Here is a 22,306-nt window from a genome sequence, read left to right as displayed (position 1 = left end):
CACACACACACACACACACACAGTAGGGGGGAGCAGTGATGTGAAATGAAACATCCATTAGGCCTTAAATGAGTGCTGTGAAACATCCTTGAAGTTGGTTTAGAGATGTCAGACTACAATTATGATGCACTTATGTCACACGGTCCTCATTACCCTCATATATGGGGGCATTGAATCGACTCAATGTCACCATAACATAATGCAATGACCTGACACACACACACGCATGCATGCACCTTGTGTCTCTTTGAAGTTCAGATATATGACAATCTGACAGTTTCACTCGTTTAGGTTTCTTTAGTTTTGCTCGAGCCTAATTTATGAACCCTATAGATGACTAGTTGACTAGTCCTTAGACAGCCCCAGTCCATCGACAGTTAAACCAGAGTATACTGTTCTCGTTATACTCCAACATACATCTAATATTTACAATCAACACAGCTCAGTCAAACCCAAGTTCTTGGGAAAGTACTTTATCAACAATCACCGGTTAATTTTTCCGAAAGCTCCGTAGCTAAAGTAGCAGGTCGACATCATCTCTTCTGACAATCAAGTCCCACTCCTCTCCTACAACAGCATAGTTGTTAATTAATATAACAAACTTCGTTAGTTCACGCACAGAAGACTGACCTGCGAACATTGATTTTACAATTGTTACTTATTGCGACTTTGCGGCTGGGTTGTCGGGGGAAATCAAGTAGCCTACTACGACCAGTGAACTTATTATAATATATATTTGTAATCATAACTATACCATACTGACATACAGCATGTAGGCCATTGCATTGTTAGTCATTAGAAAGGTGTGTATCTGCTAAATGAAGGAGAAATGGAAGCACAGGATCTCTTAGAAAAAGGGCAGAAGTCATGAGATACCAAAGATCATATTAATTAATAGCTCAGTCAAATCTGAATGTCAGAATAATCTATACAGTATATCTGGTAATGCACTCAGCCATCGTAAAATGAGGTCTATCTATCTAAAGAGGATAGAAATGCAATGAGGAGGTTTCAAAGGGGAACTAAACTGAGTGGCATCTTGGGCCTTCAGGCCACGACGATTGATTGAGTTACAGTGGATCAAATGTTCAGAAGTTGTTACAGCAACTCCATCCACGGAACCTCACACAGAGCCCAGTGTGTGTGTGTTTGTGTGTGTGTGTGTGTGCGGGGGGGGTAGGTGGCGCGGCGGGAGGACACCTCACATGAACACTCCTCATGACCGAGGCCGTAGCTCCAGGTGAAGTGGGAACAAGGCCCTCGTTTGAACATCAGCTATACGGCGGCACTGAACCCACAGCATTACACCATCATGTGGCTCTGAATAACAGCAAAGAGCGGGTGTCCACGTGTGTTGTGTCTGTGTCTTGTGGACTTATTTGTGGAAGCACATTGTTTATGTGTGAATGTATGTTAGTTGTGTATGTTTTCCGCTCAATCTGCCGAACATGAGACTTTTTACGCTGTAGGCTCCTGACGCTTCCCTCTGCACGTCCACATGCAACTTTATGAAAAAAAAAAAAAAGAAAGCCGTTATTTCTCTAATATTTTGGGTGAATGAAAACTATTCAGCTATGCAAATGGGTATCATGGGACTTTTTTTTTCTCTTCCTGTTGCCAGATGATGGTCATTTTGGGACAGCATGAAATCTTCAAACAACCTCTGGCAACATCTCTCTTATCAAATTATCTGGAAGAACCAGCCTCTCAAAATGAAAACATAGAGTTGGGGAAAATAAAACATCCAAGTCCTTTGAGAGTAAGAATGAATAATAAAATACAAATATTCAGCCTGATGAAGAGCTAAAGGATTTTAGGAGAAGCCAACATTCTTGATAAATTCATAAATTACTGACGGCTGGATCTGATGCCAAAAATTAGTTTACATTAGAAGTCTATAATGTATCATCAAGCCTGCTTGGAGTTCTTTTTTCAGAAGATGACAGAAGGTGCGATTAGGTTTCCTACAAGTCTGAAAAGAAAGGAAGATCAAAGCAATGTTGTCAAAACATCTGCCAACGATGAAACTAGAGACAGAGGACGATGCAGGAAGAAGATGGCTAAATAACACTAGTAAATACAGTATTCCTCCCTAAGGGATAATCTCAGCCATTTTACACTTGATTTGAGGAAACAAAATGGGGACTATCTACAAGCACAAACGGAGTGTTGAGACAGGAACCTGAGAGCAAGTCTCAAACTCATCAGAGTGTAGCAGGAACGGAAGACAGCACATGACCAACCCGTCCCTCTGGTCAACAGCACAAATAACACTACATTTCCAAGAGAAGCACAATGACATGCATGTTTAGATGAGTGAAAGCTACAATAACTGAACTATTATATTACCTACCTTCATATGTAGGCCTATAATATAGCTTTTCAGGGTTTCCATATTTCCCCCTGGAAAGAGAGATGATTATTACAAAATTGAATCAATTATTTGACTCAATTTAAGATAGAACCATGTGTACAGGTTTATTGTCTACATTCGCTTTTTGCGTAATGGTGGGCAGCGTTAACTGGCTTGGGTATGCACACAACAACTCTGAATGTCTATTCTCCATGATGAACAACCACTGCTGGGAACAGGTTGAAAATCAAAAGATGACCAATTATTTCATATGATATAACAAGTCCTGTGGTCCATTAATATAATTCATTTTTGAGCAATTGCAACTTTTTTTTAATTTTTTTTAATAAACCTTTAGTCAACCTTTGATCTGACCTTTTATCAACCCATTGTGTATGGTATATATGACATCTAGTTGCTAAGACAACACCTTATGGATTTATTCAATTATAAATGTTTATACTTCAGAGATAGAGTTAGTTCTTCAATCAGGATGTAAACTCCCTCTGATAAAAGACAACATTGTCACAACAAGAACGTTGTCTAAAAGTTCCGCCCGGCCAATTTGAATATTTTTGATGAACAATGTTCCTTTGGAGGAGATTTGATGATCAACTGTGGAGGGGGAGGTCTGATGGTGAGGAGGGGGGGCGGGCATCCACTCCACAACTATCCTGAGAAGGAACTCTGAGAGCAGAGGGACTCATTATGTAATGAGTCACAATGTCCTGACTTCTCTATTATTAGGGCTACGCTTATTTTCCTTATAAATCAGCCCACTGGTTCTCTATCGCTTCCTATTCCGTCGCCATTCCCCATCTTGATATTTGCCTTAGCGACAGTCGGTACATTTTTCTTAATTTCTAAATATTTGTTTCTCTCCCTGCTCCAGCTCTTCTTCCTGTCCTCCAGTTCCATTCCTCTCTTCTCCCACCCCTCTCCTTCCTCCTCCTCCTCTTCTTCTTCCTTCTCTCTCAGTCCCACTCTTCCTCGTCCCTCTCAGGGTTGTCTTCTCTAGGTGGCTCCTGAAACTGGATGTTGGCCAGCATATCCCTCATGGCCACCATGAGACGGTTCACTTCCTGGTTCAGCTCCCGCCCTGCCCGAGCCACTTCCAGGTCATCCTCCGGCCTCTGCCCAACCTGCATGGATAATGACCACGACAACCATCAACTCATATACCAAAGTGACAATAATGTGTGTGTAATCATGTGTGTGTGTGTGTGTGTTAAAAGAACATTCTCTCTTCTTCAATGAATGTTGATTTCACGCCTTAACAAAAGTTTCTAGCGAGAAACACATAACCGGAGGGGACCTAAGGTGAATGTTATTACACAAGCGCTGATTCCTTTCCAGCCATTAGAATCATCTGACAGTGGGTGTTTTAGAATAACACCTAGAAAATCAGACTAATTTGATTTAGAACAAGCAGGTCTAAGCTAATATTAGGTCATTTTCCACAACTTAAAATGGTGCAGTAAAACACACTGGTTTTTCACTGGTATAAGCGCTCTCTTTCCCCATCCTAACCGTATCTCTTTCTTATCCTAATTGCATCTCTTCCCCTCTCTAATTTGATAACATGGTCAAAACGATTTAAGATGCTCAGCATTATGAAACTGCTCTCTCTGCTGAGACATTGTGTGTAGTCTCTTAATGTTTGTTGTTTGTACGTAGGTGTGCCTTAATCATTGTGGTGAGTCGTGGCCACAGATGACCCAGAGGCACCTTCCAGGTGTGTGCTCCATGTCGCTGGTTGACAAGGGGCTGCTCTCATTTTTACGCCTCAAAGCGATTTCCTGTCTCATGCCTACTTAACATGACTCATGTTACCGGGCAACCTAGTGCCAGTCAGTCTGGGACACGTTACTACCGCCCACCTCCAACCTCTTGTGTCCTAGATAAACCTCACCCCCCGCCTCTCACCCCTCCACCCACTTCTATCCCTCACTCCCTTCTGTTACCAGTGTTATGCTACCGAGTACGCATCCCCCTCCCCTCCCCAGGTGTGTTTCTCACCATCTGCACACTCCCTCTCCAGCAGCACCCGCCCCCCCTCAGCAGTTTCTTCATGGCCAATATTTGTTATTTGTTAGTTCCAACAGATGAACTATTTCTCTGTGGCAAATTGAGGCTAACTAAATGCTAAACAGTCTTAATGGTGTTAGGTTGCAGTACATTGACCAATAGTATAAAGCCCTTTCTCAGACCGGTAAAACTGAGCTAATTGTCACAAAATAGGCTGTGGATAATCCGCTCAAAATCCCAAGGGCCTTAGAGAATATCTATTCACAACAATGTGGTCCTCCTGTCAAAACGTTGTGTGCTAGCAGTTGCAACTGATCTTGCTGTTAGCTCAGACTCCCAAAAATGTAAACAAAACATTTAGGATTATGATTCATAATCCTGCAACCTTGGCTTTGGATGAAGTAGGGCAGTATAGTGTTTTTACATAATCTCTGGTGTTAAGGAGGAGGCCAGGTCTCTAGTTTACCTAACTGTCTTTACACCTCATGAATGTTTTCATTGTTGGGCTTCTGCAACGTAACAATTCAGGCGGCCTTCATCTCTAACGTCCTATTAAACTGTGTGCCGTGTGTGTGTGTGTGTGTGTGTGTGTGTGTGTGTGTGTGGGATGTCATATGCCTTCATAGCTTTTACGTCTCTTATTTGTCACCCAAATAACCGTGGAGGTACCATGGAGACATAAGGGAGAATGTCTTCGTCACAGTGAGATTTGTGTTTGAGAGGTCAGCTTATTCTGCCCCACCGCTCTGATTAGACACAGCTAGCCTCTGTTCCATATAAAACAACAACAACAAATACATCAAATGACACGCATCAATGGGTTTATAAAGAGTTTACAGAGCATGAGGTGACACTGAAGGTCAAAGAGACAAGCAGTCACTGTGTTCTGCAGACTACAGGAGCTTTTCTTTTCTTTCCATAGCCTATTCTTACCTCACGTAGCTGAGCCCTCGCCTGCCCCTAACCTCACTCACCAGGCTGCCCCTGGCCTACTGTAGCACCTCCTTCTCACCTGCAGGTTGAAGTTTGGCAGCAGAGAGCGGAAGAAGAGTGACAGGGTGCTCTCATTGGTGGCTCCAACGCTCTGTCTGCACACACACACACACACACACACAAACAAAGGACAGAGGGGATGAGGTGGGGGGAAAAGAAACAAAAAAGAAACTATTTTCATCATCGGCACAACTAATCAATGAATTTCCCCCTCTTCTGTGTTTCCTGCTGATAATGACCGTGAGATTATCCTCTGTGAATTGTTATGAGAGAAAAGATCATGTGTGTGTGTGTGTGTGTTGGATCTGATTAATTGGGTGCAATTATATCTTGGGTTGAGCATCAGAAGCACAGGGCTCCTGCTCCAGGGTAAAGAACATATAGAACAGCACATCCTTAACACGCAACACATACTTCCCCTACCATACGGTATCTCTGAGGGACACTCATTTCTCTCATTGAGACCTGTCTCGAAAAAAGGGCCCTACGGCCAAAACATTAATTCATCTTGTGTGCTTTCGTTTCTCGTTTGTTCTACAGTGATAGAACATCTTGTATCCACATGCTGGAGAAGCCTCCCATATATAACAGCATTATTTCTGCTATTTATACGTCCATCCTCTTTATCAAAACACTATTCATGTAAATCATGTGACAGGCAGGGCAGACAGGAGGGCAGAAAACAGAGAGGTCTTTTCTGTGATGGACTCGGGGTTGTGGATGCGTTCTGACTGAGCGGTTCTCACACAAAACCTTTACCAGGCCTGGCCTCGAACATGACCACACAATTGCCCCTCAGGAAACACCCAGACCAGGGCTGGCCACAAGGAACTCTTGTCCCCCCCCCAAAAGAAAAGAAAAGAAAAGAAAAGAAAGCTGTTAAATTACTAATGTGTTGTTTGTTTGCTCATTTACTCCAGTGTTTAACAGCTATCACAAGACCGAGACAAAACTCTCACGCACAGGCTATTTCAGAGAGGTGGATGACGGAGATGACTGGGATAGGGAAGGAGAGAGAGAGAGAAGGAGGAGGAGGAGAGAGGGGGAGTGCAAGAACCAAGTGACCTCTCAGTGAGCGTGTCAGGGATTGGCTGTCCAATGGCCAGGGGAGATCCTCCATCAGACAGATAAGCCTTGTTGTGAAGTGACAGTAGAGTAGTTTTATTCTACCCCCAAAAAAACCCAGCTTTATTACTGCTCATGAGAACACACACATACAGTCCTGGAGACACTCGACTCAGTCATAGTTACAGTAATAGTGGTAGAACTAACAATAATACTCTGTAATGGGCAGTATGTTGACGCAGGTAGAGAGTCCATGTTTGTATGTTTTTAGGGAAAACAGAAAGGACAGTGGTCAAGATGTATGTAAGGATGGAGGACGCCTCCCTTACCTCTCAGGTCGGGTGTAGGAGGCCACAGAGTCCAGCGGGGGGAGAGGGTCGAACCCCATCACCGGCTGAGTGGTCACCTCCTGAGGACAGAACACCATTGAAGCAAATACATGCCAGTTGTGTAAGGCCTACTGCATCTTCACTGACACACTGTTACTGATGCCTTCGTCATGCAAGAACCACACACCAAAGTGGAAACGTGTCAAGAGTATTGATAGTGTTTGTTCCATTAGATATGAAGGCATTTTAATCCTATGAAGAGTTCCTTGGTCCTCTTTGCTTTCTGGATGACCAATGTGGACCTTGTGACCTGTGACCTCTTGAGGAGGTCAATACTTGGTAGATTGAATGATAGTTTCTCTGTTTCATATTGTTGATGAGTGGAATGGGGTGTATTACTGTAAATATACTGTACAGGATGAATGAACACACAACCAAGTCATGATCTTGTGATGCTGGATGCCTCTGTCTCTCTCTGTGTGTGTCTCTTTCTCTCTCTCTCTGTGTCTTTCTCTCTCTGTGTGTGTGTCTCTCTCTCTCTCTCTCTCTTTCTTTCTCTCTCTCTCTCTCTCTCTCTCCCACCCACCCACCCACCCACCCACCAGTGGCAGAGTGGACGTGGCCTCTTTTAGCTCTGACAGGATGACATGGCGATGGATGTTCCGGGGGGCACTCTGGTACCTCTGCTTCCTCCTGGGGAAGAAAGGGAGGGGGGATTTATACCAGTCACTGTAACACTGAGACATTTCATCTGACAGTTTCACTTCAACCTACAACTAAAAGAGATGTCATGATTTAAGTAGTAGTAGAAAACAGTATTATCCCTCATGGGGAAATTGGTTTCATAAAACAAAAACGACATACAAAAAAAAAAAAAGAAAAAATAGAAAGAAAAAAAAGCACATTATTTTAAAGGCTACTGTAAAAAAAAAACTGTAAAAACTGTCCCGGCATGTCCATAAAAGACATCAACATTTTACAACATATGTGTATGGGCATGTAGGCCCCTATAGGCATAGAGAGAACACTGGCTCCTTCTCCTGCTGCCTCACAATCTCCTTCATAAGGTCAGATGACTACAATGACCACAAACAGGGTTAAGACAAGGCAAAAACACTGGTGCCCCTCTCTGCTCTGTAGGGGCCTCAGGAGGAGGAGGAGGGGGGGGGTCCTGGAAGCTAGAAAAGGAGGGAGGAGAGGGGGAGAGGGGGAGTGGGAAAGGGCTAAACATGGGTAAGGTTGAGGATAAGGGTTTAGGGATCATGTAGGACACGAGGTAGGAGGTTAGAGGTCAGGGTCAGGAGAGGTTAGAGGTCAGGGTGGATGTTAAGTGGGTTAGGGTTAGGGTAAACTCTAACCCTGACCAACGGTGGTGGTCGACGGTTCTTGAGAGTTTGGGATTACCGGGATGATAAGGTTTGGGGTTAAGATTGGGATTAAGAGGTTAAGATTGGGATTGGACAAGGTAAGAACAGAGGTATTTTCACAGCAGGGGTACACCAGTGGTAGGGTTGAAGGGGGTCTTCTTACTTGTTTTGGCAGTCCTCCACCAGAGGGTCTTTACTGTCCACCCGACGCAGAACTTCCTTCACACACTCCTCCAGCCAGAGCAGGACCCCTCCCTCTCTCCACAAGGCATGAGTCCGCCCCACGTACAGGCCCACCAGCTCAGCCAGGGCAGGGGACTGCCTGCAGAGGGAAGAGAGAGGAAGTCAGGGAAAACGGGGAGGGGGGGGATGTTACGAAAGACATGGAAGAGACAAAAATATCTCCTATTCAATTATTGTCATTCCAATTGGATTTATGGACCGACAATAGATTATAATTTCATGGCAATAAATGCTGGTTCAATTCGATTAGGTTGACTGACATAGAAGAGTAGATGTATAAGGAAACATGGAGACAGAGCATGATGTCATACCCCAGCTGACTCTTGGGGCCGAAGAAGGTGTGTGAGGAGACAGCAGCGTCTGGCTGCACTGTGCACAGGTCCAACAGAGGCATCAACGCTGAAGAAAAAACACACACAGGCAATGGAGTTTCGATATTCATGTGTATTTACTTGCACTGTATGTGTGTGTCTGTGTTTTTGTGTGTGTGTCTAACCTCCAGGGAACATGATGAGAGCGTTCTGCAGCAGCAGATCAGCCTTGTGTTTGAGTCTGTCTCTCTCCTCTGGCTCTGTGTCTTCCTGCTGGCTCAGGTGGAAGTGGCTCAGCGCCACAGAGAAGGCAAAGTTTGGCAGCTGGGACAGGTTCCTGTGCACCTGACACAAGCCACACACACACACACACACACACACACAGGTACAAAAATCAGACAACAGAGACACACAAACTTTAAAATTTAACACACACACACACACACACACACACACACACACACACACACACACACACACACACACACACACACACACACACACACACACACACACACAGAGACATCACACACACAGAGACATCACACACACAGAGACATCACACACACAAACACACCTCCCAGTCCTGATATAGGCGTAGGAGGGAGTGGTACTCTCGTGAGCGGAGAGACAGGAAGTCTATGAGCAGCAGCATGCAGAGCGGGTCGCTGTCTGGATCCAGACTGGAGAGAGAGAGAGAGAGAGAGAGAGACAAGCAGAGGAAATAAAACAGACAGCAGCACAGTAGAACAACACACAACTGCCTTTAACATCTACCATCCCTACAGAAACAAGGCCAGTCAACATCATCTAGATGAACTACACTAACCCAACAACAACCCATGACCAGAATCAGGCTCATTAACCATAAAATATCTGGATCCAAAGTCGAGTGTAACCCTAACGAATGGATCCTTGTTGAAACAAACGTGTGTGCGTAGGATAGAGAGGTAACATCGTATGTCTGGGTCACAGAGCTCCAGACCACGTTTCATCTGGTACTGCTATCAGTCATCTAACATGACAGAGATAAACCAAACATAGTAGGCTTGAGAGGGACAGCCGTCAGAGTGTATTCCATCACTGACGCTTACAAAGGAACAGACACACACACACGCGCACGCGCACGCGCACGCGCACGCGCACGCGCACGCGCACGCGCACACGCACACGCACACGCACACGCACACGCACACGCACACACACACACACACACACACACACTTTGATGGGAATCATAGATACAGGGCCCTGCGTAAGTAATGGAACAGTGAAGCGTTTTCTTCTTTTGGCTCTACACTCCAATAGATTTCAAGTTTAGAATCAAACAAGTGGTACTATGAGGTTAAAGGTTAGATATTATCACCTTTTATTTGATGGTATTTGTGTACATATTGATTTCACCACAACACTTTTTATGCAGAGTCCCCCTCTTTCAGGGTACCCAAAAGTAACGGAACAGATTTATCAAATGTCTAAATTAAGCACTCATGTTTAATATTTGGTCGCCAATCCTTTCACAGACGAGGTGGTATATTGTAAATCCAAAAATTGTTCGTCTTGCAATCCCTCAATATTAATTAAATGTCTGCAAGAACTTTTTCCATCCTTTTTGAGGATAACTAGTGGTTTGCACCTTGCAGTGAAGCGTCTGTAGTTTGGCTGGTGACATACTCTGCAGATGACATTTTCTGACACATTCACGCCTACCTCTTGGAGAGGGTTCCTGATCTGTGGGACAATTGTTTGGGTTTTTTTCTTAATTATGGTGAGCATTCTTTGGTCATCCACTGTAGAAGTCTTCCTTGGCCTACCAGCAGTTTGTGATTGCTGAGCTCACCAGTGCTTATCTTTTTAATGATGTTCCAAACTGCTGATTTTGGCAAGGCTAAGACTTGCCAAAGAGATGTTTTTGATTTTTTTCCAGCCTAATAATGGCTTCCTTGACCTCTTTGGTCCTCATGTTGACAGCTCTCTTATGGCTGCACAAATGATACGACGGACCACACATGACTTACCAGAAACACCTGTCAAGCCAATTGTCCCATTACTTTTGGGTACCCTAAAATAGGGGGACTATGCATAAAAAGTGTTGTCATTTCTGAATGGTGAAACCAATATGTACACAAATACCATCAAATAAAAGCTGAGAATCTGTACTTTAACTTTAACTATTTGATTTCAAATCCAAACCTTTGGAGCGTAGAGCCAAAGGATGAATAAATACTTTACTGTCCCATTACTTATGCAGGACACTTTACAGTATATATAATACAGTATATTATAAATAAGATAGGACTTGGCCTTCACATCGTGTTTGAGGGACAGTATACCATGTGCTCTCTCATACAGCCTGACCTGTAATGAAATTAAGTCCATTTAACTGACCATATCTAGGAAATATTGGCCATCTGACTTACAAAATGCTATATATTACCATTACATCATTGATGTGCAGTGTAGTACGACTTACAGTACAACATAATTCCCTATCTATAGGTGAGAATCTTTTCTTTCAGGAAGGAAACATAAATAACAGAGTAGATAAGGAGAGAAGGTTGGTCTAAAAGGTAGTCTTGGCCTGTCCCCCCTCCCTCGCCCGCAAGTGTAGGCACCTCAGGATGAGTCGGCAGTACTCCAGGGCTGTCCGAGGACATCCTCTCCTCTCCAGGAACATCATGTGCTTGTAAACAGCCAAGTAAAACGCCCTACACATAGAGAGAGGGGGGGGAAGCAATTAGAAGACTTTGGAAAAAACAATTCCTTATTGTCTGAGAGGGACAATACATTATGTCCATCCAAACAATACTTCATAACAAGGCTTGATGCCCCCTTTTTTTTGAAGGTGTAGGAACAGATGTCAGTGGTCTATTCTATCACCTGTTCTCTGGTCTCAGGTACTCCAGTCTGCTGGTCCCTGATGTCAGGCTGCACACAGGGTGGAATGCACACTCAAAGCTGTACAGTGCCCTCTCTGGAAAAAAAAAGACATACACACACACACACACACACACGCACACACGCACGCACACACGCACGCACACACGCACACACAGGCACACACAGGCACACACAGGCACACACACACACACACACAGGGAGGAAGCCACAGTTTGATGGGATAAATAAACCATGACCACATCCTAGATACAATACAAAGTAGTCTTCACATAGTGTATGAGGTACAGTGTACAATGTGATCTCTCATACACCAACCATTTCTACGAAATATGACTATGACACACACACACACACACACACATTGAATAACATCTAGTCAACACACTCCATCACCACCTGCTCCACAATAGAGCCGCTGTAATACATCCTAGATAATGTACCCTCTGATCGTACAACTGGGGTTGTCTTCAGCAGAAACCCGAACGTCTCCCTCTGCTGGATAACATCAAAACAGCTTACAGAGAATGACCAACATTTACCCTTGTGGGACAATGGTTTCAAGTACATACATACATCCATGCATACATACACGTTTTCTACTTGCTCAATACACTGGTAGGACCTCTGAGACCTGTCATAAGATTACATAAGCTAAACACGTTGTGTACTGTGGCAGGCTATTACATCACTGTAATGAGTTGATTGAGCTGCCGAGAGAGGAGCATTCACATGGGTGATTGAGTCATCGCTCAGGAGTTCTCTAGTGTTGAGATGTGAGAAACAGCCGATGAGAGTAAGGAGTAAGACACATACAGCTTAGTTCTCCATCGTCATAAGGACCCACTCCAAAGATGAGGCAAGCATCTGTTGGCTACTCCAAAGCCCACCGTTTCAGCAGGGAGGCTCAACCGTCGTATTGTTTCAACGGCTACGGCTAAATGAGCAGAAAATATGTCAGCTCCATTTAATTCAACACATTTCCTGGGACGACGTGTGGTCATAATTAAATCTACTTTCAACCGGTTGAGGGAAAAGTCACTGTTAATGAGGCTGCTCAGACTGCTGATGTGATTTACTTCTGACTAGCGTGGCAGAGCTGGAGCTTAATCTCATTTCTTGACTAATTTCTAGACTGGAGGATATCTGTACTATAGTCTGACCATCTTAGAGTGACGTAACATAGGACAACCTTCAGGTCTTCATGTCCTCCTTAAATACATTATCAGAGGAATCTGAGATACGGCCATCAACATACATACTGTACAGTTCTTCTGACTACTCTTTGTTCTAGCCCGGTATCATTTGCCAATTAGAAGATTCTGCAAGCTCTACCATTGAAACTACCATACTATACAGCAAAATCTGACTACATTTTCCTGTCAAATCGTATGCAAAAATATAGGATTGTGACTTACATACTGTATATAAAAGATACCAGTAATAAGACACACAGTATTAGAGCAATGTGTGGTATGGGTCAATGTATCAATCAGTCTATCAATCTATTCATGAATGTGCTGTCCAGAGAACATACATTGATTCATCAAACCAAGGCTGCACGCTTACATTTTGGACCACTATGATCTAGTTGAAACTAGATTACACATGGTCCAAAGAGGCAGATTGGCTGAATAAGAGAACTCCAGTGAGGATTCTGCACTCACCAATCAGAACTCTGAGAGTGGCCCTACTAACCAATCAGAAGCGGGAGGAGCTCTACGAACCTACCAACCCATTGTCTTTCCGACAGATAGCGTGACTCCGTCCACACTGACAGTAGTTCAGGCGAACCGGCGTCATGCTAGAATGACGACACCTGACGTAAGACGTTGATCTCATCCTTGACATTCTCCAAACTCACCGATGAGATCTCTGGCCATCTCCTGGTCCTCCTGGATGCGGCAGACATCAGAGAGTTGCAGCAGAGAGTCAATGTGGTAGGGGTTCATCTGTAACAGGGCCTGAGGACAGGGAGTGAGGATTGGTCAAATCTACAGTCATGCATATCGGTTGTCCTGTATATATGGATAGCAGCAGCTTCTATGAATCCCAGGTTTTCATTCTGCAAAAGTATAATTCTAAAGAGTCAAGAGTCGTTTATTCATCACATTCACAAGAAACATGAAAAGAGTCTTCCCGATGCAAAAACATAAAGAAAACAACATTAAAAACACAAACAGACATTTGCACCTAGCAGCCGCTACAGAGCGGCTCCCATGTATCCCTTACTTATCCCGACATCAAGTATCATTCCGCAAAAACCTATCATTCTGTGAAGGTCTTTTAATGAGTCATGCTTCTAATCGATTAGCCTCATTCTGACCCCACTGAGTGTTGGACCTCCACCCCCACTCCGTCACTCAGGGTGAACCCTTGACCTTACCACAATGTTGTTGGGATCCATGGACTCCACAGCATCCAGGAACTTGAACTGGACCTGCTGGTAGTCCCGGCTGTGCTCAAAGGTGAAGTACTGCAGGCCGTCCCTGGACTCCAGCAGAGTCATGGAGATACCTGTGGAGAGAGACACATGTCAGGCTGACAATGAGAATGAGCAACAAACAGTGACTGGATACTGCTGAAGATGAAATAGGGAATGAGAGTTGTGTTCTATAAACAGTATTTCCAGTATGTGCTGTGTGCTTTGTACTAAGTGGAGGTTAGCTCCAGGAGGAGACATTTCATCGTGACACAGTAGTCTTGGTGAACCACATACGGGCTACAGACATGAGGCTGATCAAACAGAGAACAGAACAAAAGAAAACCAGGGAGAAGGTGTGACACGCTCTCCTGAAGAGGATGTGACAACCCAGCACACGGCCGGTCGCATCTCAATTAAACCCTTGTATGAAATCCTCTCAAGGATAAACCAGTGACCCCCTGAGGAGCACCAGGACTGATATAACAGATCCTGATTCTTCTCTGACCTCGGCACAGAGTTGAACAGTGGGTTTAGGCGCACGGCAATGGCGCCTCTGAGTCTACCCTGCTATCGACAACTATATACCGCATTTGATTCATGATACTTGGTGATTGGGCAGCTTTTATATTATGACGTCATAGGCTGAAGTTCAAAGCTGCACAATGTGTCCTCTGGTGCGATGAATACTAAGACAAGCTGTTCCTGCAAATATGGCTTCAGGCTGCCAGCGCTGTTAACGTATCTCTTGTTCGGCTGGAGTTGTCCCCACTCCGTCCTTCAGTCCACAGAGCAACTGTTATGCTCTTTCCCGCTCCATCTCTCCCCCCCTCCATCTCTCCCCCCCTCCATCTCTCCCACCCTCCATCTCTAACTTTGAGCAACCCTGTTCTCCACTTAAAAGAGCTACACATGAAATCTGAGTCCCCTGTATCGCCCCACGAGTCACAATCGCAATTACAAGGAGCTGTTTGTTTACAAGTCTTCTAGAACTAGCTACCATTGATGGATAAGATTCCCACATGTCCAGTGAACAGGTTATAAGACATTTTTGCTACGGATAGTTTTGCCTACTTTCTATAACGAGCTATGATTTGACAATGTTGTGTCGGCCATGAGAAATCAATACGCTGATACCATAGCCAATCGAAACATCGGCCGTGAGCTATTACTTCTAAACACCATCACTCCTCAATCCCCATTGTATGGTCTCGTACAGTGAAAATGTTAAGTATAGCTCCAGCCTAACACTGTTGCCTTGCAGCTATAACACTGAGACGCCAGCTAGAACACTTCATCAAGTCTCTGTTGCCCAAAGACAAGTGAATATAAGTAACACCAATCTAATGGAGGCTGACTACATCAAGTTCATCTTTTTATAACAGACACCTTGAGCTGTAGTCAGTTGCTGGGCTCCTTGATCCTTGCCATGAGCTGTGTTTATCCTTTCATCCTTAGGATATAGGAAGACAGTATGTCCAGAAGACAATCTTGTGTTTAGTTATTGGAGACGTTGTTGCCCTAACATGAAACCACTGAAAATCTACAGCATCACATCGTTAAACGTTAGAGAAGTTCATGTTTGTCTGGACTCACCTGGACGGCTGAAGCGTGGCCAACTGTCTTTAGGAATGGTCATCCAGGTGCTGCGATGAAACTGCCTCTGTCTCTGCCGAGGTCTGGGAAAGGAACCAAGACACACCTTACAACGCAGAAGAACATGTGTTTATGATGTACACCCTCCCCAGAAAACTGAGGCCTAACCCAAACAATCAGAGTAAAGAAATTCTGTGAGGGATTATACAAAACAACAGATCTTACCTTTGGTCCCCTAGAACAGCTCGTGCTCCAAAGTATCTCTTTAACTCAGTCTCTGGATTCAGGTTCCTGACAAGCAAAAGCAGGGAAGACAGTTCAGTGAATTCTGTTAAGAGTATCAGTGATATCAACTGCATCAATGAAAAACAACTGCAATTCCTCCCCAAGTTATTAAATTAAACCACCACAAAAGCTTCTGAACATTTCCAAGAACAGAGAGTGCCATAAATTATGTTTTAAGTGGTTTGCCGTAAGCTTTTGCAAGGTTTAGTGGCCGAATCATCTTCTTTTTGTGTCTGTTCACAAATAACAGTGTCCCCATTTCCATTGTGGATCCACAAATATCCTCTAACCTTCATCACAGTCCTGAGGCCCTGACAGAATCACTCACATGATACTGTTCATTAATCTCCTCTTATGGTCCGGTCCCACTCACCTGTGCTCCACATACAGTACAGGCCTGTTGTCTGAAGCCCCACAGCCCTCATTCTGCAGCGTCAGACCGTTGGACTGCTCTATAGTCTCCAGCAACGCATCAATATCATCCCCTGCTACCTCCTGAGGACAACACAGAGTCAAACAAACACTGCAAAAGCAAGTGCAAGTGGTATAGACTGTCATCAGAGTAATCTGGATATTTCTTTAGCATGATAGGTACAGTAAGTTCACAGAGGTCACCTATTGGGGAAAGCGTGTTAGTGGTTTGTCACGGCGGGCTCACAATATACCAGTTGGTTCGTTACTTCACCTGTGCGTCTCCTGAAGTATTCTTTTTCTTCTTCTTTTTCTTCTTCTTTTTCACTTTGTCTCCTGAGTCAGGCTGAGAATTGAGAGAAAGAAACACCATCAAGCAGCACTTCAATAAAAATTACCCTGGATCAATAAGGCATAAATGAGGTGACACAGAAGCACAAATGCTCCTCTCTCGTTCTCTGTATCTCACCTTGGCAGCCGCTGTCTCCTGTTGTGGACTCTTCTTCTCTGTCTCCCCGCTGTCACTCTTCTCCTTGTCCTCCTCACCATTCTGATCTGGCTTCACTACATCAGTGTCCTCATCACTCGTAGTTTTCTCTGCTTCGTTCTCCACATCACCGATCTATGCAAGTATGGTTCCAACAAAGAAGAAGAAACAGACTCATGCACAGGAGACAATGTCGGTGAGGCTAAGCCCATAGCTACAACACTATTCCAAATAACTGTTATGGGGCATTTAATAACTGTTATGGGGCATTATGGGGCGTAAGTGGATGCCAAAATCAATGGCATGAATGCCAACAGGGTATCCACACTGGCAGGGGGCACTAACCAACGATGGTCATGGGGGAGTGTATCACATTCTGGCAAGGCTATCAGTTAGTAGTACACAACAATTATTGATTATGTTGACAGTCTGCCAGACGGCTACTTACACACTAAACTTTGCTAGCATGCCAGCTAATGGTAGCTATGTCAATATGAACAGCACAGCAGGGGTAGCTTCGCAGTACGTGTCAAGTTGTAGTGGATGTATTGTAAGTAATAACAACAATGCCCTGACAACTTCGATATCCTACCAGTTCGTAAATGTTGCTTAGGTTTTTCTGAGTCTTGTTCTTCTTTGCTTTTCGGCTGCTACTCTTCTTGGCTGGCTGGAGAACAGCTTCGTCCCGTTCCTCTTCGTCCTCCACCTCCGCAGGCTGGTCCTCCTCTTGCCCCTCGCCTGGGACGAGATCCCCGAGGTCCAGGGCCTCTTGCCCCCGCTGTTTCCCTTTCAGCCTCCGCAGAGCACGACTTGACATCTTCCCAGGAGAGAGTCACGAAGCTCGGCTATGGTTATGAGGCTGCTGGATAGCTCCAGCCATAAACAACATGAGCAGACTCAGCATGCTACGAGCGATCTCATTGGCTGCGTAAAAGGAAACGTCCATTAACGTCTACTCTCCAGGGAAGAGAGGTACGGATGATCCTCTTGGACAATTGAGGCAATTCTCGTTTTGATAATTGAAATGATGAAAATAAGCCATATCTGCATTTTCGTGTGCTACTAGGTTCTACTTGTGGTTCTCTTCGAGAGGAAAGTAGACAGCTTTTTGTATGACATTTCATGAAAATGACCAAATTACCTTGACCAAATGACCAAAATTAGTACCAATGGCGTGCACCTATCTGACATCACGGTTCGCTGCCGTTCATCTTTGTACCACTGGGAGGCAGTAGTGTAATACGATAATTACTCTCGAGTCGCTTGACTTGACAGTACTGTTTGAACAAAAGAGAACTAACTGGACTGTCAACATTTGAACTATTGTTTGCATACTGGATTGTAGACAAGGGCTGTTGCTTAAGGTTTATGAGTGGACTTCGTTGATACTTTCAAATCCCTAGATTACCTTTGCAGCGTTTTGCTGTTTCAATGAGACCCATGTTCACTTGTGTGAATACTGTACATGAATGATTATGCTGAGTCGTTGGTTTACAGTAAAACCAACAGGGAAGTTGCACTTTTTCCTGCAGTTATGACACAATGCTTGCCAAACCCTACAACACACCAGGAAATGCATTTACTTCTTCATTCCTGAGGTAAAGGTTGAAATGTCACCCGAAATAGGAGGAGGAAATGTAGGGACATAATTTCTAATTATGTGAGTATTTCACTGGGTAAACAGACACATATTAGTTTCATAGGAGCCTATATAATTCTATCATATTTACTTCTGTGTGCTTGTTTGTGTGTGTTTGTGTTCTGAAACATACAAAGTGACAACATTTCCCATGTTTTGCAATGTGGTGTGTGGGCCTATGCTAAGGAACTTCCAGTGAATATACAGGGTTCAGGAACTATCAATAATGAGGAAATGTAGAAGTTAAGTGATGACACATTCAGTACAGTTTTATATTGACACTCCAAACCAACATGTTTAAAAGTAGAAATATAATCAATAACATGAACACAAAATAATGCTAATTTGTATAAAATGTAAATTTTGCTCTGTTAGTTTATTTTCAAATTGTATCAAAAGAATAAAAAGCATGCGCATATATATATATATATATATATATATATATATATATATATATATATACACACACACACACACACACACACACATACAGCACTTTGCATAGTGTGAAGACATACAGATGTAAACTGGCCCAAAAGGAGAGGGAAACCCAAAGTATCCAGTGTCCAAGAACCCAAGAATAAAACATACAAAAAATAATTTCATTATCATATCTACACCAATAGGTTGATTCTTTTCATTTGGTTTACCATACATTGACAACAGATCACAGTTACAAAGCAGACAGCTTACACAACTTTTCCACAGGTTACAAAATACAGACCTCCAGGTCTTCAGTATTATCGGCTCCCAACCCTGAGTTACGTACACAAATAAAAACAGGGCTACCTAACTGTAGCCTATAGTAGATAAGCTATAGGTAAAAGCAAGCAATAAAGCTTCTTGTAAGACCAGAATAGTTGACAGGCAGTGAACACAAACCTGCTGCAACAGTAGTAACTACAGATCCATCAGGCACAGGAAAAAACTCATTCAAAGACAATCACTGATCCATTTAACATCCTCAAACAACAATGTCCTCTCCACAGCCCTCTTTATCCTCTCCCAGCCATGTGTTGCAGGATTCTACCCTGGTTACAGTGCCCCGTTGGTCTGGGAGAGGTACTTTAGGGGGGAAGCTACTACTCATTAGCAGTGACAACGATGGGGTTGACGTAGGCAGCCCCCTCCAGGTCCTCTGCTCGCTTCCTGCGCATCTCCTGAGGTGGACGTGGGGGAGGGTTTTGGGGAGGGTTCTTGATGCTTTCTCCGACCGGCTTACGGGTCTCCACCCTGGGCATGATGGGCTCCCAGTGCTCCCCTCTGATTGCCGCCTGGAAGCCAAACACAGAAATTGTAAAGACTGACAAGGGGAGGTTGTCATCATTACCCTAATGCAGTGCTGCTTCCTCCAACAGGCTTATGGCTTTCCATAATCATACGTGTAGTACACATATCCAATCTCTGTTCTAGCCTCTGAGGTAAGTTCCCAACAATAGGGCACTATACCTGAGTCACTCCCCTGACTGGCTGAGTTTCATAACCAGAGCAATGTCTCAATAGACATAACAAGGAAGGGTTCGTTCACACTGGTTTCACCCGGTGTGAAATTCAATTATTGTCTTATCGAACCCTACTTCATATTGTTCCCACACACTATATGAACTCAATCATCACAACCAAAGGTAGCTAAGGATTAGGGTTATGTTAGAATTAATGAATACATACCGCTAGGTAGATGAGGCTAGCAATGGCGAGGCACACACAGCCCATGACAGTTGCAAGCATGAAACCACCAGGAACACAGATTCTGAGAGAGAGAGAGGGGGGGGGGGGGGCAACAGAGACTAAATTACTTGCTGCACATTCAAATTAAGGTGGTCTCAAAGGAATGCCAGCCACTGCGACAACACAACGGACTGTGAGAACCAGACTGACCAGTCAGGTCTACAGACGTACGGAGAGACTGAATGACAAGAATGCAGTTGTAGCTCAGAGATCTGATAAGACGGATATACACTTACGCTGCGTGTAGAAATGCTCTGACATAATAGTTCCTGGTCAACGGTCCAAAGGATTTCACAACGACAGTGAAACAGTATTGACCTCTGGAAGAAACATAAGACACACCATTTAATCTAACTCAATGTACAGTCAGCAATGACTTGCTTAGGCTCAAGCTCAACCATGACATTGCGACAACATAACTGGGTTATAACTGGGTTAACGTTACATTACAGTAACGTTAACTTGGTACAGGGTGTATGTGGGCATCACTTACGTTCTCTCCATGCTGGTACCTTTGTTCCTCTTGCCCCTCGGGTACTCCAGCAGACAGACAAACACTCCCGCAGCTCTAGGTTTCAGTCAAGGTTACTCAACAATAACTCTTTATCCCGGACCCATGATTAGAATATTCCAATAATGTGTTTACGTGTTCATGACATTGCTCATATTATATCCAGGTGGACTTAATGAGGAGTTGGACTTTGTACCATTTATGTAATTAATTATGGCAGGGGGTTGCTGAGACTAACTTTTGCTGTTAATTCCTATTTTCCTGTAACTATTTAAAAAGATTGGTGTGTGAGCAGCCAAAAGCCCAATGTTTTTTTCTGACATTATTATAAAGAGTTACTTGTTAAGATATTGCTGTGTAGATTTGGTGGATGCATTATTGACATGTTTGTCTGTTTCAGGAGCCTGCATAAGAGCACACCTGCTGCTTGTTACAGATAATGAGCTTGCAAAATACAAAGAAGCACACCTTCAAAGGAGACACTGACAAAGGCTTAGGCCGAAACTTTTGTCCATCTATCCCTGAATGAAATAAATACTAAAGAGAAACCTTACATTTCTTTTTTGGGTGTGAACCAGCAACATCACTTTGAAGTTCTATTCATGCCATGAAATGTGCCTCATTTGACAATCACACAATACAATGTCTTCTTACATATACTATCCTTTTGGAATTATAAACTCACAATTTCCTGTTACAACTGAAAGGATACACTGCATAAGCAGCAAACTGCCAGCCCCTGAATTGTCCGGCCACCCCCACGATGCCACCAGTAAGAAGAACTGAAAAAGGGAAGCAGGAAGAATTTGTTTTAGCTCACCTCAACAGTCTCCATTAGTCAAATATCAAGAAACGACTTAAAACGGATGATTTTGACTCAAATTTAAGAGTCAAGATCCATAAGTTTGAATTATTATCTCAACATTTAGTAGACAACTTTTATGCAACTTGTAAGTAGCAACAATTTATTTCCCCATTCACTTCACCAAGTGAGTTGACTGAGAATAACAAATGAATCAATTTCAACAATTGACAAAAGTATTTTCTCTTCATACAAAAGGCTGGAATTATACAGCTAGGCTTGGTTTTAAACTATGTCGAATTAATTGTGTACAGTCTATGCAGTGAAAAGATCCCATAACAATCTCGTGCTGTAAGTAATAAGTAAAAGTTATCGACTCACTTAGTCCCGATGCAAGGGCTTGTTCATTGGCCCACATTGCCCATTCTATTTTCCCCATGATATCTGCGTTCCGACTCACACAGCCCCTCTGTCCACGGTGGTTATCCCTTTGATAGCGGTTGTCACGTTAGATTATAATGAGGAGTGAAGTTGTATTATATTTGGAGGAACAAAGGTGGGTGTGAGCTGCCGATGCGCGGGCTGGCCCTCTGTAGTGATCGTCACTTCCGAGCGATAGGAAACCATAGGCTGAGTGAGGCTCTGGGAGGAGCCACGACTGGACACAAAAGTCAGTGTGAGGCTTCTATTAATATAATCTAATAATATATGCTATTTAGTTGACGCTTTTATCCAAAGCGATTTACATTGCAGTGAGTGCATACATTTCAGTATATATGGTCCCAGCAGCAATCAAACCCACAACCTAAACGTTGTTAGCGCCAGGCTCTACCAACTG

At 43.7% G+C, this 22,306-nt stretch overlaps 2 protein-coding genes across 2 annotated transcripts; both read right to left on the bottom strand.

Annotated features, from left to right (window-relative positions):
- Positions 1 to 2,469: 2,469 nt before the first annotated feature.
- On the bottom strand, positions 2,470 to 17,726 carry tcf25 (TCF25 ribosome quality control complex subunit). The gene is made up of 18 exons (XM_083691461.1): positions 17,381 to 17,726; positions 16,771 to 16,923; positions 16,576 to 16,647; positions 16,264 to 16,385; positions 15,831 to 15,896; positions 15,606 to 15,688; positions 13,974 to 14,104; positions 13,452 to 13,551; positions 11,570 to 11,663; positions 11,305 to 11,397; positions 9,267 to 9,372; positions 8,875 to 9,034; positions 8,690 to 8,777; positions 8,299 to 8,457; positions 7,371 to 7,461; positions 6,769 to 6,848; positions 5,394 to 5,469; positions 2,470 to 3,495 (listed from the first exon to the last, which is right to left on the bottom strand). Exons 1-18 carry the CDS (start codon positions 17,603 to 17,605, stop codon positions 3,328 to 3,330), a joined length of 2,067 nt encoding a protein of 688 aa, XP_083547587.1. The 5' UTR covers positions 17,606 to 17,726; the 3' UTR covers positions 2,470 to 3,327.
- A 1,058-nt stretch (positions 17,727 to 18,784) lies between these two features.
- On the bottom strand, positions 18,785 to 22,006 carry cyba (cytochrome b-245, alpha polypeptide). Its single transcript, XM_083691472.1, has 6 exons — positions 21,850 to 22,006; positions 21,379 to 21,448; positions 20,649 to 20,723; positions 20,392 to 20,475; positions 20,096 to 20,177; positions 18,785 to 19,701 (listed from the first exon to the last, which is right to left on the bottom strand). The coding sequence occupies exons 1-6, from the start codon at positions 21,905 to 21,907 to the stop codon at positions 19,510 to 19,512; spliced, it is 561 nt and encodes a 186-aa protein (XP_083547598.1). The 5' UTR covers positions 21,908 to 22,006; the 3' UTR covers positions 18,785 to 19,509.
- Between the last annotated feature and the right edge of the window lie 300 nt (positions 22,007 to 22,306).

This window comes from Argentina silus (genome assembly GCF_951799395.1).
Source record: "Argentina silus genome assembly, chromosome: 19".
Classification (NCBI taxonomy): Eukaryota; Metazoa; Chordata; class Actinopteri; order Argentiniformes; family Argentinidae; genus Argentina; species Argentina silus.
This window is presented reverse-complemented; position numbering and strand designations above follow the sequence as displayed.

Excerpts from the sequence above, each read along its gene's own strand:
- cyba (XM_083691472.1), bottom strand. The coding sequence starts at position 21,907 with ATGGGGAAAATAGAATGGGCAATGTGGGCCAATGAACAAGCCCTTGCA. Across the intron at positions 21,449-21,849 it reads AGCCCTTGCATCGGGACTAA|TTCTTCTTACTGGTGGCATC; the intron begins GTGAGTCGATAA and ends TCCCTTTTTCAG. Across the intron at positions 20,178-20,391 it reads AGAGCATTTCTACACGCAGC|AATCTGTGTTCCTGGTGGTT; the intron begins GTAAGTGTATAT and ends TCTCTCTCTCAG.
- tcf25 (XM_083691461.1), bottom strand. The coding sequence starts at position 17,605 with ATGTCAAGTCGTGCTCTGCGGAGGCTGAAAGGGAAACAGCGGGGGCAA. Across the intron at positions 11,664-13,451 it reads GATGGCCAGAGATCTCATCG|AGAGGGCACTGTACAGCTTT; the intron begins GTGAGTTTGGAG and ends TTTTTTTTCCAG. Across the intron at positions 8,778-8,874 it reads TCTCATCATGTTCCCTGGAG|CGTTGATGCCTCTGTTGGAC; the intron begins GTTAGACACACA and ends TTTTTTCTTCAG.